At 35.2% G+C, this 18,783-nt stretch overlaps 1 protein-coding gene across 2 annotated transcripts in view; it reads right to left on the bottom strand.

The window, feature by feature from the left end:
* LRP2 (LDL receptor related protein 2) overlaps positions 1-18,783 on the bottom strand; it is a 255,216-nt gene that overhangs the window by 15,988 nt on the left and 220,445 nt on the right. For both annotated transcript variants that reach the window (XM_074215768.1, XM_074215769.1), the window contains exons 65-73: positions 18,631-18,762; positions 15,568-15,711; positions 12,650-12,815; positions 11,186-11,314; positions 7,118-7,338; positions 5,826-6,002; positions 3,636-3,755; positions 1,117-1,207; positions 244-311 (exon numbers count right to left, since the gene is read on the bottom strand). In XM_074215768.1, the coding sequence (XP_074071869.1) occupies positions 244-311; positions 1,117-1,207; positions 3,636-3,755; positions 5,826-6,002; positions 7,118-7,338; positions 11,186-11,314; positions 12,650-12,815; positions 15,568-15,711; positions 18,631-18,762 (1,248 nt within the window). The remainder of the gene's footprint in view (positions 1-243; positions 312-1,116; positions 1,208-3,635; positions 3,756-5,825; positions 6,003-7,117; positions 7,339-11,185; positions 11,315-12,649; positions 12,816-15,567; positions 15,712-18,630; positions 18,763-18,783) is intronic.

Genomic DNA, 18,783 nt, shown 5'->3' with positions numbered 1-18,783 from the left:
CTTAGCAAAGCTATTAAAGTATCTCAAGTTAATTTTGCTGATGAAGGAACTGAGGCAAATGAGGTTAAATGACTTGCCCAGGGTCACACAGTTAAGTAAGTATTTAAGGTTGCATAAAGAATTCAGGAAGATGAAATATCCTGATTCCCTGCTCAGTATTCTTCAATGCCATCTAACTGCCCCAGATTACATTATAACCTTCAGTAAAGAAGCCACCAAGTTCCCCACATTCTTATATCTTACTTGTTCCTGGTGGCATTCCTCTTGAAAATCCTAATTCACAGTAATTTCCAGTATAACCACTAGGACACCTGAAAAATGCAATTAAAATCATTCATTGTTTGTCATTTTTAACACACACATCCTGCCTTATTAACTTAAACAACATACTCATTCAGCATAGTATTTCCACAAAAGAAAAAACTAAAAAATATCAAATTGAAAATAGCAATTTCACTTTCAGTGGTACACCAGTGGCATCTACAGGTTCAGACTAAGTATTTACAATTGATTTCTTTTTTCTCTATTTTTGCAGAAATTGAAAAATGACATAATGATTGCATTCTTGTCCGTTGCAATCTTCAGCAATTTTTTTTCCTTTAATTAATGTAAGTACTTCTGTTATTATGAGCAGAGGAGCTCATCACAAGAAAATCTTTCTGTTAAGCACCTCTCTAGGTGAAAGGTGATGAAAGTCTGAATAATAAGGTGAATGTGTGAGTTTGGTGAGGACAGTGTATTAAAGAAGTGTCCTGGAGGTATCCCCAATATCTAAGCATTTCCTATCTAGCATAATTTCTTGCAAATAAGTCATTAATGCTTAAAGTCTGTTGAATATATTGAATAGTTGTTTTTCCCCTTAATTCATCACCATAACCCTCCTGTTCATCATATATCCTATACATATTAAGGCATCTACCAATAACCATTTTTATCATTAGTCATCCAAATACATAAAAATTCTGGCTTCATTTCTCTGAAATATGTTCCAAAAGGAGGAAGCTCTTTAAAAAATTAGTGGACTAATAAACCTTTTCTACTTTTTTTCATGGTTATGTTGAAGTACTGAATTTTATGAAGAAAACCATCAAACTTGACCTCCAGATTTAGACTTACTTGCATTTGGGGAGACCACTTTCATCAACATAGCATGTTCCTCCATACATACACCTGCATGCTGGGGGCATGGTTGGGGGAGATTCAATGGCTGCAGAAATTGAAAGCCATGCATGTGTTAATAAGCCATTCTCAGCAAAGCATATTGTACCATGCAACACCTTGCCTACCTTTAATGCCAGGGGTATATGCTATTACTTTCTTTTCAAAATAAAAGTTTCTCTTATATCAAATGAATGCCCTTACTAAATAATAGTGGATTATGAAGTAGGAATATATATTAAACAGATATAAAATTTTCCTTGTCTAGAATGAATATTGCTGTAATCCAGAACATATCCAGAACATAAACATTAAAAAGAAAGGAATGCACCTTAATGGCACCAATAAGGCTGACATTGATTGGATGTTCCATGAAAATAGGAAAATATCTTTGTCATCTTTGTACCTCCCCATAATGCCTTAAATATCCTAATTCCTAAAGACTTTTAGAAATCTTTTATGCACCTCCAGGCAAAAGAAGACTTTGGTTTAGGATATAGAAACTTCCAAAAAAGTGAATAGAATTTTTCAACTTGGGTATGTAAATCTGACCCTTTTTGGAAGTCCTATAAACTACCCCATTCAAGTTTTCACATTCTCAGCCTGTTCTACAGTGATTCTGACATACTCTTTACTTTTTCCTGCAAAGGAGTTCCAGGGTCATTGATTAAATATCACTACCATTTCCATTGAAAAGTTTCATTCATTATTTATTGAATGGATGAATGAAGGAATGAGTGAATGAAATCTAGGTGTATTTGGAATCATTGACAACAAAAACAAACTTGATTGACCTGATATTACAGTTCTCTTGAAAGAAAGTCCTGAGTCTGTTTACTTCACCAAGAAAAAGAGAAGTAAATGGTGCAAAGAAACAAGGAGAAAATCTATTCGACAGAGTCAAACTGAAATCATGTGGATTCAAATATTAAGAACTAGATGTGCAAATCCCTCCTATACCTCATCTGTATCAATTGATTAAATCATCTTCCATAAGCAATATGGCTCATGGCTGAATTATCATATGATAATTTTCATGCACATGACTTAGATTCTAATTAATCCTCATTGCCCGCTGTGCAACAGAACAGTATCATCACTCTCAATGTACATACAAGACAGACAAAGATAGTGCCTCATTCAAGAATAGATTAGCCATAGCAATATCAGGATAATAATGAGATCCCCCTTTTCTATTCTGATCCTAAGCTGCCATTTTTTTTGCTTTTATTCATATTTACAGTGGTTATCACAGTGTCTGACGCCTGATGAGGACTTGATAAATGTTGTTGTTCAGTCGTTTCAGTGATGCTGGACTCTTGGTAATCCCATTTGGGTTTTTTTGGTAAAGACACTAGAATGGTTTGCATCTCTCTCCCCAACTCATTTTACAGATGAGGAAACCAAGGCAAACTGCATTAACTGACTTGCCCAGGATCTCACAGTCAGTAAGTATCTGAGACTGGATTTGAACCCAGGTCTTCCTGACTCCAGGTCCGGTGCTCTATCCACTTTATTTCTAGTTCTAGATATGGCTTAACTGGTGTTGCTAAGGTCCTAAAAGGAACATAGAGAGGACATACTACTCTCCCCTACTACTCCCTACTTGATGCAGGAGCAGCATCTTTCCAAGGAGATTGTCTCCATGTCAATAGGGCTTGGAGATTTTATAGTATAGACTTCATTGTAAGAATTGTAAGTAACTTTTGAGACCAGGAGATTGTGGTCTAATAGGAATCTTTCCTGGAACAGATCAAAGAAGAACTAGTTTTGTTCATGAAACCCACTGTTGAAAACTTCCTCACAGGAAGACACAACAGGAGGTTCAGAGACTCTCAATCAGATCTTAGCGATGACCTAACCCAAAAAATAGTTTTTGCCAAAAAACCCAGAAACCATTCAGACACAAAACTTTTGCCTGGGATAAGGGAAGGGAATACATGTTTATATAGAACCCAAATTATATATCAGACACTGTGCTATGCTAAGTGCTTTTAAAAAATTTTATCTCACTTGGTCCTCACAACAAGCAGCAAAGTAGATGCTACAATTACCTCCACTTTAGAATTGAGGAAACAGGCAACCAGAGGGTTACTGACTTGCCCAAGGTCATACAACTAGGAAGTGTCTGAAGCGGATTTGAACTCAGGACTTCCTGATTCCAGGTCCGGCACTCTATCCACTGTATCACCTCATGCTTCTAAGAGTGTCTGAACAGGAATTTTGTCTATCCTCATACTTAACTAGGCTTCTAGTCATCTCCTGCTTTTTATCCAGTTCCCTTTTCTGCAACTGCTTTATTCCATACAAAAGCAAAGGAAGTAGAGTGTGGTTTGCCATTTGGCTTTGAGATTTACCCAGAAGACCGTAAGAGGGAGGAGGGTTCAGTGACTTGCTTCTAGCCAACACAGAAGGAAAACATGCAAAAGGAAAGCAGAAAACACCTCGACTGCTGTGTTCTCTAGTAGCAACTTTACCTGCATCACATTCTGTACTGCTCCCTTCCACAAAACGAGTGCCTTCTGGGCAGCTGCAGGTGTAACCCCCGGGTCTCAGCAAGCAGAGGTGGCTGCATATATCTTTACAAACATTGGGCACTAAAATTTAAGTAAGGGAAAAGAATAAGTAATATGTACTCCCTGACCTGATTTGCCTATGGAGGAAACAAATCACATTTCAGAAAATACATAGTTCTGAGACTAATATCACATCGATTAGTTTTGGATTATCCTAAATTGATGGTTCTAGGAACAGTTTATCTATGTAACTGTGGAATCTATGCAGCATTGAAGTGACTGCAGAGTCAAAGTTTCCTTAGATAAGTTACCTAATAAAGTTCCCCTGTTCTCTTATAAATCAACATTATCCTCCTCACATTCTTCCTTTCATCTTCCTCAATTACTGAAACACCCAAATTTTCCTATTAATTATGTGCTGGTCAGTCATCTTTCCCAGGTAAACCATTAGTATTTTGAGGTTAAGAGGGACATATTTATTATTCCTAATACAGCACCATTATCTAATATAGTGGTAGGCAGGAGTATGTTAATAAGTATTTAATAGCCAAATCATGGGGTGGTGGAAGTGTAATATTCTTTTAAGTTTTAATTTGCATTATAAATATTTTATCCATCATTTTTAAGTCAAGATAATAAGAATAATAATGAAATCAGGTCCTGATTTATAGTATTTTCTTATTTCTATGGTTTAAATCAGAGATGAAGATTGTCCAGTCTGTTGGCTAAAAGGCCCTCAAAATCATTTAATCTGGCATTGCCATGGTAACCACAGGTTACCTAAATATAGGAGCTTTTGAGGAGTGAATTAATTAAATGTCAGACTAGGCTAATTTTAAACCAAGAATTTTGTATGGTCCACAAATGATATTAAAAATATTCAAATGACTCTTGGGAAGAAAATGGTTCCTACCTTTAAAATGGTCACACTAAAAAAATAGCAATTGATTTGATCGAGACAGTATAAGCTGACTAGAACATACTGCTAATTGTAGGCAATATAAAAGTTTCAATAAATACAATATAACTTCAACATAATAGCTCACAGCCATCAAAATTTGAATTTATCTAAGATCAGAGAATATTTTCCAAAGTGGTTCTACATAAGACATTGCTATAACTTTCTGACAATGAACAAAAGGTGCTAGGATTGGAGTTAGGAGAACAGACATACAGGGTATTACCATGTCTGCCCCAAGAATCACTGCAGCTTGGTAGGATTTGCCAGACCTTGAATTTTTAATCTCATTTATTTATGGTCACAGACCCCTCTGAGAAAACCTTTAAATGCCTTCCCCAAATGATGCTTTTAGATGCATAAAATAAAATATTTAGGATCACAAAGCAAACCCATACAATTAAAATGTTTTTAAACATCAAGTTCATAGAACCTAGAAATTTCTATTTCTGTGTTCTGCTAGATAAAAACCTCCAAGATAAAACATGATATTGTAGAAAGAGGTTAGAAGGTGGAGTCCAAGGATGAGGCATCTGATGTGACAGAGCTGAGAGTAGAATCCAAATCTCCTAATTACTAATTTCATGTGCCTTCTAATATCACTCTGAAGGATAAAAAGGCCTTCTTTCAAATTTGTAAATTTGTGAACAAATATGGAAAATTATAAATCTCTAAAATCTATAAAAACATTTCTATTTATCTGGAAAAGATTCATATAATTTCTGAACTTTTCAGAGATATGATTTCCAAATTATGACTTTGAACTAATTCACAGAGGCTTGGTTGACCTGGTAATGTGTATCATGATGACACAATTCTTGGATCTTATTCTGCTTTTAAAAGCCACAGGACCAAGTTTAGAATTATCTGTTAATACAATTTGCATTTAAAAAGTCAGTTTTAGGACCTGGAGATTTTGTGACTATGTCTGGACACTTTATGACCCCATGTCTCATGAAGTCCAGATGAAGACTGAAATATTTTTATTTTATTCCTAGTTATCTAGGAATAGTTATAATTAAACTTCAGGTGGTAACATCAATCACACTTTTATTAGGTCAAAATATTGAAAACTTTTCATGCATCAAGAGACATAGCAATATCTTCAACCAATGTTCTGAAAGCACAGCTATTAATTTGAAATAGCATTTTTCAGATAATAGGGAAAATCTCATTCCAAAACTGGTGATTACCTGAATGATTGTATCTGTGCTGATGATAGACCCGAACTTGAGTGAGCCAAGGGTTTACTGTCAGAACTTTCACTCTCTCTCCCCTCCCAAATTTGTCTTCTTTCCAGACTTCACCCTTTTCCTTAGAGGTCCAATATAAATGGCCTTCAAAGACATCCAGACTATAAGGGTTCCCTACTTCTCAACCATTGGCAGAGGAAGGAAAAAAAAAAACAGTCTGGTTAATTAGAAAGCAAATCTACAGCACCGCTTCTATTTCAGAAATAATTCTCCCAAAATTTAAACTTTAATGCTTAAGCCTAACTCAAAGGTCTCAAAATTCCTGGAACATTCAACTGGAATGTCATCAGAGAGTCATAACTCAGATCTCTATCAGTAGATTCTGTCACGTAAATGTCCTCCACACTGAAGGATCAAAATGAAAAAAAAATTAAACTAGTTTTATCTATGGTGCCTGACACCATTTATAGGAAATATCTCTTTCAGGAGCACATTTTTCTACTTTATCTTAAGGAGGAAAAGCTTTGATATTATATTAACAGCTTTCTTTCCTCTGAAAATAAGTCAATTATGGTCACTCAAGAATAGCATCTGCTTCCTTTGCTGAAAATAAAATGCAGGAATTTTTAAGATTTCTAGTTTGGAGTCCTAGGCTATGAATGGTTCAGCAAAAATCTGGAAGATACCAAAAACTATTCTCCAGGTGACACCTTAGATAGTACACTGGATTTAGAGTGAAGAAGACTTGAATTCAAATCCTACCTCAGGCCCTTAATTAAACAAGTCACTTAGCATCTTCCAACTTCAATTTACTCATTTGTAAATTAGAAATAAAAATAAATAAATAAATAAATAAAAATAGTAACTAACTCATAAGAGTGTTGTTAATATAAACTGAAATAATACAAGTATTCTGCTTTGCAAATCTGAAAAACCTCATATAATTATTAACTATTATTATCTTTTTATGTTTAATAATGATGAAACTGATAATAGAATTTTTGTTGCATTATGTATTAATATTCCAATCTTACTTATATATCAACAGATTAACACTTGTATAAATATCCATAGGAATAATTTAATTCAAAATTCTATTCTTTTCATTTCTTTTTTATTCTTAAATTTTAGTCACTTACATTTCAACAACCAACTCAGAAATAAAATGCAGAAATTGCATCTAAGTTATTTTTGAGATGAGTTAAGAGAATCATCTTTTAAAATAGAAAAGGATATTTATGAGTAGTCAAAAATCCCCAAAACAAAGTGAAAGCAAGACTGTGACTACTAACCACCAGATGAAACAACTCTTCTGTCAGTCCCATCATGTTTCATGGACTCAATAATGTTCTCTTTGGAATCAGTCCAGTAGATTCTGTCATTGTTCAGATAATCAATGGAAAGGCCAGTTGGCCAGCCAAGGTCATTGGAAACCAGGGTTTGCCGTTGTTGCCCATCCATCCAAGCTCGTTCTATCTTGGGCTGTCTTCCCCAGTCAGTCCAATACATAAACCTACAACAGAGGTTTTCTCATTTTTAGAATTTTTATCTTGGGAAGATAGAATAAAACTAATCCAGAGGGAAATAACATTTTCCAGGTGACCTATCTAATAACCTACATGCTATCACCCATGAAAACTCTGCCTTGATACCTCACATCACAGGAATTTACCAGGCTTACTTTAAGGAAGTAGCCTGGCCACATCTAATAGGTACAATTGTGGAGGAGAAAAAAAATAACCTGTTTAAATGCCACTGAGGAGGCATTTTTTCCTTCAGATACTTTAAAATCAACATATGTTTAATCATAGAGAAGACCATTTGGGTAAGGCCATTTTGTATTCTAATTTTCATGCATTATCATAGGTAAATAATAGCTAAATACAGCTAAGGAATGAGATATCTTGTATGTTAGGAATTACATAACCAGATCCTTAAGAAACAACATTAAATTCTTCTTAGGAGTTTTGTTTTGTTTTGTTTTTGCAGGAAATGAGAGCTTCATAAGAGTTAGAGAGTCTCCTCCAAATACAGGTTAACACAGAAATGGTCCAAAGAAAGGCCCTAAGGAAACTTTAATTTAACCTGTGCTTCATGAGCAAATTCTGCAAAAAAGTAACTAAAGGACTTTTGTTCATTCTCTACTTAGAATGCCCTTCCACTGTTCAAACCACTATTCAAAATCTGTCCAACCTTCGAAGTCTATCTGGGAGTTCCATCCATTCCATGGAAGCCTTTTGTGATGATCTATGATTTTACTCAGTGGTTGGGGAAAGTGAGAAATATGTTAAAATTGTGTGCAATTAGGTAGTACAGTGAGTGGATAGAGCACTGGAACTAGAATTAGAAAGCTCCAAGTTCAAATTTGACCTCAGTCACTTGCTGTGTGTTTCTGGGCAAGTCACTTAATCTCTGTTTCACTTTCCTCAGCTAAAAAATATGCCTGGCACATCATAGACACTTAATAAATTCTGGTCCCTTGCCTTTCCCCTTCCATGTAAAACCAATTAATCAATCAACTAGCATTGATTAAACTCCCCTCTGCTACACACTGGAGATACAGAGATAAAAGTGAAAACAACCACTGCCCTCCAGGGGAAGAGAATGCTAAACTAAACATATCTAAGTTTCCTTCCTGTTCAAAATTCTAGATACTAAATCACAAACATTGTTTTTGGTTGTTGTTAAACTGCTCTATTTGGAAATAGAAATGATGGCTACAGAAACACAGCAGAGGGTCTAGCTACATCTGGGCAGAAAAAGAAGCACTAGGTACAGGGTAGCAGAGGCTCTCTCCTTCCTCTACTATAGATATTTGCCCCTCTCAAATCTTCTACAACCAAAAAACTATGCAATTTAGTCCTTCTTATTCCCATGTATTCTCTCTTGTTTCATGGCTGTGTACTCGTGGTTTTTGAAGGAAACAATTCTATTTCATGAAGTTTTTTTGTCTCTTAAGGTTCCCAAATACATTGGTTACATGTCATTGATGACTGGGGCAACTAGGTGGTATAGAAAATAGAGTGCTAGACTGAAGAAGTCCTTAGTTAGAGTCCTGATTCCAAAATTTCCTCATATAACCATGGGCAAGTCAATAAACCCTTGGTTTCTCTATCTGTAAAACAAAAAATGTAAAATTATACTCAACAACCCTTAATAACTCTTTCAGTTCTAAATCTCTGAATCTATATACTTGTAATTCTATGAAACACCCAAATAGATGATCAATTATGAGATTGCAGGGGTCTTAAAAGTCATTTAATTAAAACTTCTGCCTTCTGGCAGGAATTCATATAAGTCACCTTAGAGAAATAAGAATCAGGTTGATTCTCTGAAGAGTGGGGAGAGGCAGAGCCTCAGGATATGAACCTGAGTGTGAATTGTTATTACTAATGTAATAATAATTAGAGTTTATTGAAATGATATTATTATAATATCCAGCATCTCCTCATTTGGTGTTAATTTTTTTGTTGTTCAGTCATCTCAGACTCTTTGTGACCCATTTTGGAATTTTCTTGGCAAAGATACTGGAGTTGTTTGCCATTTCCTTTTCCTGTCCATTTTACAGATGAGGAAACTGAGGCAACTAGGGTTAAGTGACTTGCCTAGGGTTATACAGTTAGCCAGTGACTGTGGTAAGGTTTAAATTTGGGACTCTAAGCTGATTGTTTTACCCACCATAGCACCTAACTGTCCTTTCTTTAACCATGTTAATTTTTACCTTTACTCTAATGAGTCAATGATCTGATTGTACCGAAGTAATTAATTCTATTATGACTTTCTTATCATCAACCAAATGCTGTCAACAATTAATACTTCTACACTATTTAAAATTTTAATGTATACTTCCTAAAAACATCTATCTCTTTTTCTTGTATTTCCATTTATCACTGCAGAAATACAAACCTTAAAGAAACAGAAAGATGACCTTCATTCTTGAAGGCTATACTAGTTGAATCCAAGCTCTGGTAGGTCCTGCCAGGCTGGAAAGTCTGTCAGTGGCAATGTATGGTACATCTGATTTCCAAGAGCTAGCTTAAGTGATCATAGAATTTCCTCTTAATAAAGCCAGCCCCAAAGTGATGAATTTTTTTATGCTTTAGCAACTCCTAAGTTACCATGTACTGTGAGGCATTATAGGATGATGACAAATTTTACCAGAAGTAGTCACACTGATGAAATCATAGTTCTTTGGGAATTCTAAAATAGTCATTAAGCTATATATAATTCTAGTGAATTCCTCCTAGTTCTCATCAAGTAGAATGATTGACTTACTCAAGAGTTCTAAAACAGTGGTTCCTAAACTGAGGTCCATGAATAGGGGTTCTGTAATCTTTCCCATTAAAAAGAAATATACTTTTAGGTGGCACAGTGAATAGGGCACCAGGCTTGGAGTCAGGATGATTCCTCTTCCTAAGTTCAAATCTGACCTCAAACACTCACTAGTGTCACTCTCTATCTATGTGACCCTGGGCTACTCATTTAACCCTATTAGCCTCAGTTCCTCAACTATAAAATGACTTGGAGAAGGAAATGGCAAACCACTTCCATATCTCTGCCAAAAAAGCTTCAAATGAGGTCATGAAGAGTCAGACACAACTGAAAAATGACAACAGTGAACTTATTTTCAATAACCAGAAATTGAAATTTAGCATTCCCAGGTTCATTTGAAAGCATTCTGAGAAGGGGTTCATATCCTTCACCAGATTATCAAAGGAATTTCTGACACAAAAAAGGGCAAATACCTCTGCTCTATAAAAGGGGGGGGGAAGGATATGAGATAAAAATCCCATCAAAGCAGAAGATTCTATAAATAACTCAAAGTTCAAAGCCAAGACTACTAGAATTTTTTAGAAAATATATTAGTTCACTATGTGTACACACACACACACATACACACACACACACACACACACACACATACACACACACAAAGACAGAAGAAAGGTGCTAAGCAGGTTTTCTAGCAAGCAGAGGGAAAGGAAGGGAATAAGCATTTATTAAGCCCTTACTACATGTCAGCCACCATACTAAAGTACTTTACAAATATTACCTCATACAATTCTCACAACAACCCTGAGAGATAGGTGCTGTTATTATTCTGATTCTGCAGTTAAAAAAAATGTAGGCATTCAGATTTACCAGGGTTACACAGCTAGAAAACATTTAAAGCCATTATTCAGGTCTTCTTGCCTCCCAGTCCAGTGCTCTCTCCATTGTGCCTACTAGTGGCCTCTATGTCTACCACTTCCACTGTGTATTAAGAACAATCTCTTTTGAGAAAAAAGGATATCTCTCTTTTATTTTTATGACATGGCAATCCACAGAAGAACCTCTTACTGCAACTCTCCAAGGCTTACCCCAATTTAGGATTCACAACAACTGCAGCTGGTTGGTCTAGTTGTGTGGAAACAAGCCACTTTCTATACCTTCCATCCAGTTTGGCCACTTCTATTCGATTAGTGCTAGCATCAGACCAATAAATGTGCCTGAAATTGAGTAAAGAAAGTTAAACATAAAAAAGCTAGAAATTCTGCATCAAATAAGATGATATCAATTAACATGAGGATTTGTTTTTGTATGTTAGAGAAAAAGACTTGTTAATCCAGGATAGGAACTCTCACCAAGTAGCAATAGGAAGCTGAATATTTCCTTCCCACCTCCTTTGGGGTCAGAAGGAACTTAGAATATAGAGAACTCATAAGTTCAGAAGAAAGGATTGAAAAAAGGTTTTTAAAAATAAAATTTGGCTCAGCAATGTCCTCTAACCCCGATTCATATTATTTAATGTTAAGTATTAACAACTCCAGTTACATTGTAACAGTCTCAGATACAAAAGAGAACAAGACATCAAATAATAGACATCTATCATTTAATTGGCAGAGGGAAATGTCAAATTCAAAAGAGTCTGGATCTTCAAGTTCTGGACTCTGATAATATATCTCAAAGATTTTGTTCTTTGGCAAGTAGTTCTGAAACAAGTGGTCCAGTATAAAAATCTTAATTTAGCTGGAACAGTGAAGAGTTAATTAACTTCTTCAGAGATGAACCTGTCTTCTGGGAACACCAGATGAGTTTACTAAAAGGTGAAAATTAATTTATACTGCAAATGATTCACCATTCTCCAGGAACTTTGTTGGTCCCAGAGCTCCTTCTCCTCAAACATCTTTCATTAAGAGTTTCTTTTAGGGAATGTAATTGTCTATATGAATGTCTCCACTTTGCCCCTAATATAATTCCTTCTCCCTTAAATGCCACTCTAAACCAGGCACCATCTTTGAACTTAAACTAAATAACTATATCAGTTTAATATGACATCGGTCAATTAGATATTCTACTTAAGTCTTCTGTTTAGAGATCATTCCCAGTTCTCTGGGATTTCAGAAAATTTGGAGGGCAAGGAACATATATATCAAATGTGACTTCTCCAGAGATGTTTCCTCCTACCCCCAAAAGGAGTTAATGATCAAAGCAGGATTCAAAACTAGAGTTCTTTGATTCCCTGTCTGTTTGGAAGTCATTGTCTGCTAAAGTCTCAGATTTAAACAGTCCTTCCACAATGATAACTGACATAGAGAAAAGAAAATTTTCTAAGCTTAACCAAATTTTCTAATGGAAATATTAAAAATGAGACCCAAATCTGCAATGCTAAAGCTATAACATTGGCAAAAGTTGGCATTTGACACCCATAATTAATCATGCATGTTTTTCATATTTTACTTGTTAAATATTTAGTATGTCCAATGATTGCAATCCTGAAGGAATTCATATATGCTTTAAAAGATAACAAATAATTAATTGATTCAAGAGTCATTCTTACTTACCTTCCAACCCAATCCACTGCTATTCCATCAGGTCGCACAATATATTTGAGGTTCAGGTCAACTTCCTTCACAGGATTATTCCCATTGCTTTCAAAGGTGGGGATATAGGCACGTTTGATGGAACCAAAAGCAGAGCCCTGACCTAGGACAGTATAATATATAACACCTGCAAAGATAAAGCACAGAGGTGAATTTTCACATTAGAGATCTGAGGATCTGGTCAAGTGAAATATCATCAATTCATTGAGGATTTGTTAATGCTGTTGATTCAACCATATGGTCAAACTCCAAAGTCTATTTATGTGTGTATGTGTATTTGCATACACATGTGCATAAATTGGTATCATATGTCATCATATCTCTAATAAAGACCTACACTAATGACTCATATAACATGGAAGTATGTATGGATTCTCACGATCTATGCTGGCAAATTGACATACTGATATAAGATAAAATATATAAAATGTTTTGCAAACTTTAAATTGCTATATAAATACTAAAATTACAATTTAATTTTCTTTTCAGAGGTATCTAGGTGACACAATGCATAATAGAATTCTGGACTTGGAGTCAGCAATAACTGAGTTCAAATCCTGCCTCAGATACTTGTTAGAGTAAGTTGCTTAATTTCTCTCAGTCTCAGTTGTCTTGTCTGTAAGATGGAAAAAACAGTAGGACCTACCTCCCAAGCTCAAATGAGCTAACATACACAAAGCCCTTCATAAACCTTAAAAGAAATGAAAATGAAGGAAGGAAAAAAGAAGAGGAAAAAAGAAGAAATCCACCAATCAAGTCATGAATTTTTGTGGCCACAGAAACTCCAAGTTCATAAGATAAAAAAGTTCATTTTGTTAGTAATTAAAACAAATATCAAAATTTATTATACTCACTGAGGCCAATTCCCTCAGGATCCCAATCCTGAGAGGGCTCCTCTACCAATGAAAGTATAGTTGCTTGAAATATTGGAAAGAATGTGCCCCACAAAAGTTTCCATTGATGGATAAAAATGTTTCCTTAGCTTCCTTTTATTTGTACTTTCTAAGTTCCCAGCCCCTCTTCCTCAATTCACCCATTAGAATGTTTTTTCCCCACTTCAATTAGACAAACCTTCATTAAGCATTTCATATATGAAAAATAATTGAGACATACAGGCAAAAAAAAAATCAGTCTTCAGGGAAATTACATTCCACATGCCAACAGATAAGTAAGCACAAGATGATTTGAGAAAGGAGAATAAAGGAAGAGAAAAAAAAAGAGCATAATAAATTAAAAGGATTGTTTTTAAAAGGTGATCTCACCACCATTTAAAAATGCCAACAGATCTCTTCTATTTCACATGTCTATACTTCTGTTGGTTCCCTCCATACTTGCTGGATAATATCATTTATCTGGCTCTTATCCTCTTGCTGACTTCTGTCCACAACTTTTTATGAGGGCATCTTCTATGGCATTTTGTAAATCAGCTTGTACTATTTTAGTCAAGTTCCAATTTTACTACTTAAATTGTGCTTTAGCTAAAATTTATAAATCTAAGTCAATCTAACCAGGACCTGGTCAAGAACAATTTGAAGTAGGTAGCATTTGGTAAGATAAAAACCAACACTTCATGTGGCCATAAAATGGATATTTCTGGGATAACTTAATAAGACACATACAATCAAGCCAATCATTTGACAGACCTGGAAAGAACTTTTTGTATTGTTGTTTATTCATTTCAATCATGTCTGATTCTGTGTAACCCCATTAAGAATTTTCTTGGCAAAAATACTGGAGTGATTTCCATTTCCTTCTTCAGCTCATTTTACAGATGAGGAAATGAAGTAAACAGGGTTAAGTGACTTGTCCAGGGTCACACAGCTAATAAGTACCTAGGGACAAATTTGAGCTCAAGAATTTGGGTCTTCTGACTTCAAGCCCAGTACTCTTACCACTGCAGCACTAACTTCCCTGGAAAGGACTTCAAGGAGAATAAAATCTAATCTCTTCATTTTATATGTAAGGAAACAAAACCAAAGAGGCTAAATAATTTGGTCAAAATGATGGAGGCAAACTTGGGATGTTGATCTCCCAAACCAGACATGAAAATAGTTATCTATGCAGTATAAAACCCAATGGAAAAATCTTTGACCTAGAAGTAAAATAACTAGAATTCTAGAGCAGTCAATATGTGACTTTAGAGATGCTACTTAGAAACTATACAATATTGATGTTGTGTAGGCTGAAGAAATCAAATGTGTCTTGATAAAGTAAATTCATTGGGACCTAAAGTATCTACTTCTTGATATAGTTGCAATTCTTAATATTCTTTTTTGGGAGAAACAGTGGTATAATCCAAAGAGCAAGGACTCTGAAGCTAAATTTAAACCCTACTTCAGTTATCTGTCAGTTATACAACATCCTGTTATATAACGTCCTGTAGCCTTGAGTTTCTCACTTGAAAAGTGAGTAAGTTGGATGATCCAAGGTCCCTTCCAGCTCTAAATTGATAATAAGAGGAATTGTAGTTGTGTTCAGTCATTTCAGTCATGACCCCATATGGGATTGCCTTGGCAGAGATACTGGAGGGGCTTGCCATTTCCTTCTCCAGCCCATTTTACTACTGAGAAAACTGAAGCAAACTTATTCAGGGTCACACAGGTAGTAACTGACTGAGGCCAAATACGAACTCAGGATAAGGTGCCAAAGAATTGCAGGGCATCCATTAAATAACCAAAGATGAAAATTTAGGTAGACTGAAATTTCACTGCAAAAAGCAAAGCAAAGTTTACTAGCTAAGTTTACTCAGTGATGAGGTTCTTTCCCTTCACAAATTCATAGTAAGAAGGAAAAAATATGCAACTTCTAAACAAGTTCATAAGATAAAAAAGCTCATTTTGTTAGTAATTAAAAGAAATATCAAAGTTTATTATACTCACTGAGGCCAATTCCCTCAGGATCCCAATCATAATCAATGGCCTGGATATGTTCCTGATTGTCAAGGTAATCAGAGTACTGCTCTGATGAGAGATTGTATTTTCGAATTCGAATATTGTCTGGCAGGAGTAGTAACGGAGGATTACCTGTAAATGAATGAAAAGATTACTTTTATCTGCATGCCTTTTCTGTCTTTTTTCTAGACTAGGAAAACTCCCAAATGTTTGTTTATATAAGCACTTTGTTCAATTAGTTAATAAGTCTCCAAGCTCAATTGATAGTGTATTCTTTCAAGAATATGGAAGGTCTGGGTATAAACTTCAGCAAAATCTTCAGCACAGTTTGTGGAAAGCATCATGCTAAGTGAGGGACTTGAATAAACCACATTGACGATGACTCAGTTCTGTAGTTAGCTCAGTTTCCTTTCTATTCAATTATGGGTCCAATCTAAATTCAATCTTGGAAGCAAATTTTATTCAGTTGTGGGAATTATGAGAAAACTTTATTGCTTTGTTTGAACTTAACACTAAGTATCTGGGAAACTGAACCACCTCTACCTATTACTTAGGCACCCTTAACCAAGACATAGGTTATGCCGACCAGAAATCCTGTTAGATCTAAAGAGTCTAAGGAGTTTTCTCACAAGTGTACCTCTCAACCAAACCATATGTCTTATCTAAAAAAATGGCCTCATACCAATCAATCAGGTTTTTTCCTATGTCCCCTTAACTGTTTAGAGCTTTGCTATGAGTGGGACACCTATTTTTTTAAATTCAGGAAATTACACTTATTTACTCTCCCTTCCCAACTTGGAAAGTTCTTAATCTTTTCTTCAATTAAAAATCAGATTGCCTAATGTTGTAGTGTTTTCTTTTAATTAAATGGCCTTATTTGATTATTTTTCTTATGTAAAGGTATGTCTCCTCCTGTATTTGGGTTTCCAACCAAAGATGAGCTAGTCTGGTCTTGTTTTCTTGGGCAATCGGAATGCATTACTTAATAAATCAATATGTTCAGAAGATCAGTCCTTTGTTTTCTTTAGTCATTTAACCATCTACCAGCCACATAAGTCAGAGAGGCAAAGACTAGGTTAAGATATTCCTCCACTTCCGAAAAAAAAACCTCAATCTATGAAGAGGACATGAAACATAAATGTCCATGACATAAATCAATACAAGAGGGTCACAGACATAGAGCTATGAGAGGCCTGAGGAGGGAAAGATCACTAATTGGGAAAATCAGGGAGAGTGAAGCATTTTAGTGGATTTGAAAAATTAGAAAGATTTTAGTAAGTAAAGATAGAAATGAGGAAAGTATTCTTAGCAAAGGGATTGCCAGGGACAAAGTTACAGAGGGAGCTAGAACATTATCTCAGGATACCTTTGGGGTAATCCAGTGTGGCAATAGTGCATACATAAAAGAGGGAAGTACAGTAGGATAAAGTTTGAAAGGGGAAGGTGGTACCAGTTTGAGGAATGTCAGAGCTTCTCTTTGCTTGCTTTATCTATTGTTCAGTTTTAGAACTCAAAGGACTGGATTAAGAAGGAATTTTCCCCTTATTTGCCAGACCTTCAATGACTTTCTTTATCCTCTGGCACTGATTCAGTCAAGACTATGTACAGAAGGTCATATGAGTGAAACAAAACATTCATAACCTTAATAGAAGTTTACCAGAAACTTTTCACTGTCTTTATTTTACAGGCATTTTTATTATTTTTTAAGCTATTAATTATCTCTATGATCCATTTTAGCTTCTGCTTAATGAGAAAGGACAATTTGTCCTTGAAATAATTTTTTCACCTAAAATAAGTATTTCATGCTCTGAAATGCTATATCTAGGGTTTTTTTTAATTTTGTGTATTTGTGCAGCTATTTTCAGTTGAAAAGATTTCAAGCTCAATTTATGGAACTTTTAGAAAATTTATCTTAATCTCTCTACACTTCAGTTTCTTCATCTGTAAAATGAAGAAATTAGATTGATCTTTCTTTTGGCTCTAATAACCTATGCTTCTTTTTAAACTAATTCCTCCCATATGGGAATGTAAAGATTTGTTTCAATCCTTCCAGCTTCAAAATGGTTAAACAATTTATAACTGTGTTACTTACTTATCAGACCAAACTTTCAAAGTGCCTTTACTTTCATTCCTGAAATGTTCAGTGGATGCAATATTTAAATATGCAAATCAAATGCATCTTCTAATGTGTTCATTTGCATGCCAAAATTGAACAGTTAAAATTTTCATTTTAACCACTAACCATTTGACAGGCAAATTAAAAATGCTCTTCTTCTAGCATTCCCCCTTGAGCCACTAGCATACGTCCCAAATCTAAATAGATGGGGCCATAAAAACTTGAACACAAAATTAGGTTGTATGGATTTAAACGATAGTATTGGGAATTTGACCTGCTATGCACCACTTTTATTCTTTCCATTTTGTCTTTTCTAATACCCTACCATTCTTTATGTTTTTTTCCAGTTCACATCACTTAATTTTATGAACCAAATTCCTACTTATTCAGAGACAGATTTTCTAGTGCTGACATTAACCTAAGATGTAGAACTAATGATTGAAGTTATAAATGAGCCAGGCCCCTTCTATCTGTGATCATCAGTCCATAGACAATAAAAAGGTAATCTGTCAACAAAGTGTCCTTGATTTGCCCCAATTTAATGGGACTATTTTCTTAGACATCTTAAGTTACATTGCCTAAAACCTTGATTCAGTGGAACTGGGAGTTTGATGGTTTCATTAATTTCCTTCTGCTGACAACCACGACGTAAGTAGACTTTTGTTGCTGAGTGACTTGAAGGGGACTATCCAGCCTGCATATCTTTTCTTGATAAAGACATTTATTAAAGTGGTCAGGAGGCAAGATCTTGGACAAGTAGGACATGACCATTATCTTTTCAATTCCTACAGGTTTTAACTCTTTTTTAAGGCAAAGAAAAGAAGATGCTGAATGAAAAAGAAAAAAACTATGGCTCATAAAGGGATTCTCTACCAGTGATAAGTGTATTCATTCTCAAGGTTGATTTTTCACTGATAACATCCAAATAAACATACCATCGGCAGCACACTGTTTTCCCTCATGATCACCCACAGACTTGAATCCATCAACACATAAACATTCATAACTTCCTTTGGAGTTTTTGCAGTCCTGGGGACAGACTCCAAATTGCTCACACTCGTTGATATCTAGAGACAAAATGAAACAAA

Source organism: Macrotis lagotis, chromosome 1, assembly GCF_037893015.1.
Source record: "Macrotis lagotis isolate mMagLag1 chromosome 1, bilby.v1.9.chrom.fasta, whole genome shotgun sequence".
Classification (NCBI taxonomy): Eukaryota; Metazoa; Chordata; class Mammalia; order Peramelemorphia; family Peramelidae; genus Macrotis; species Macrotis lagotis.
Note: the sequence above shows the minus strand (reverse complement) of the source record. Positions and strands in the feature narration are given on the sequence as shown.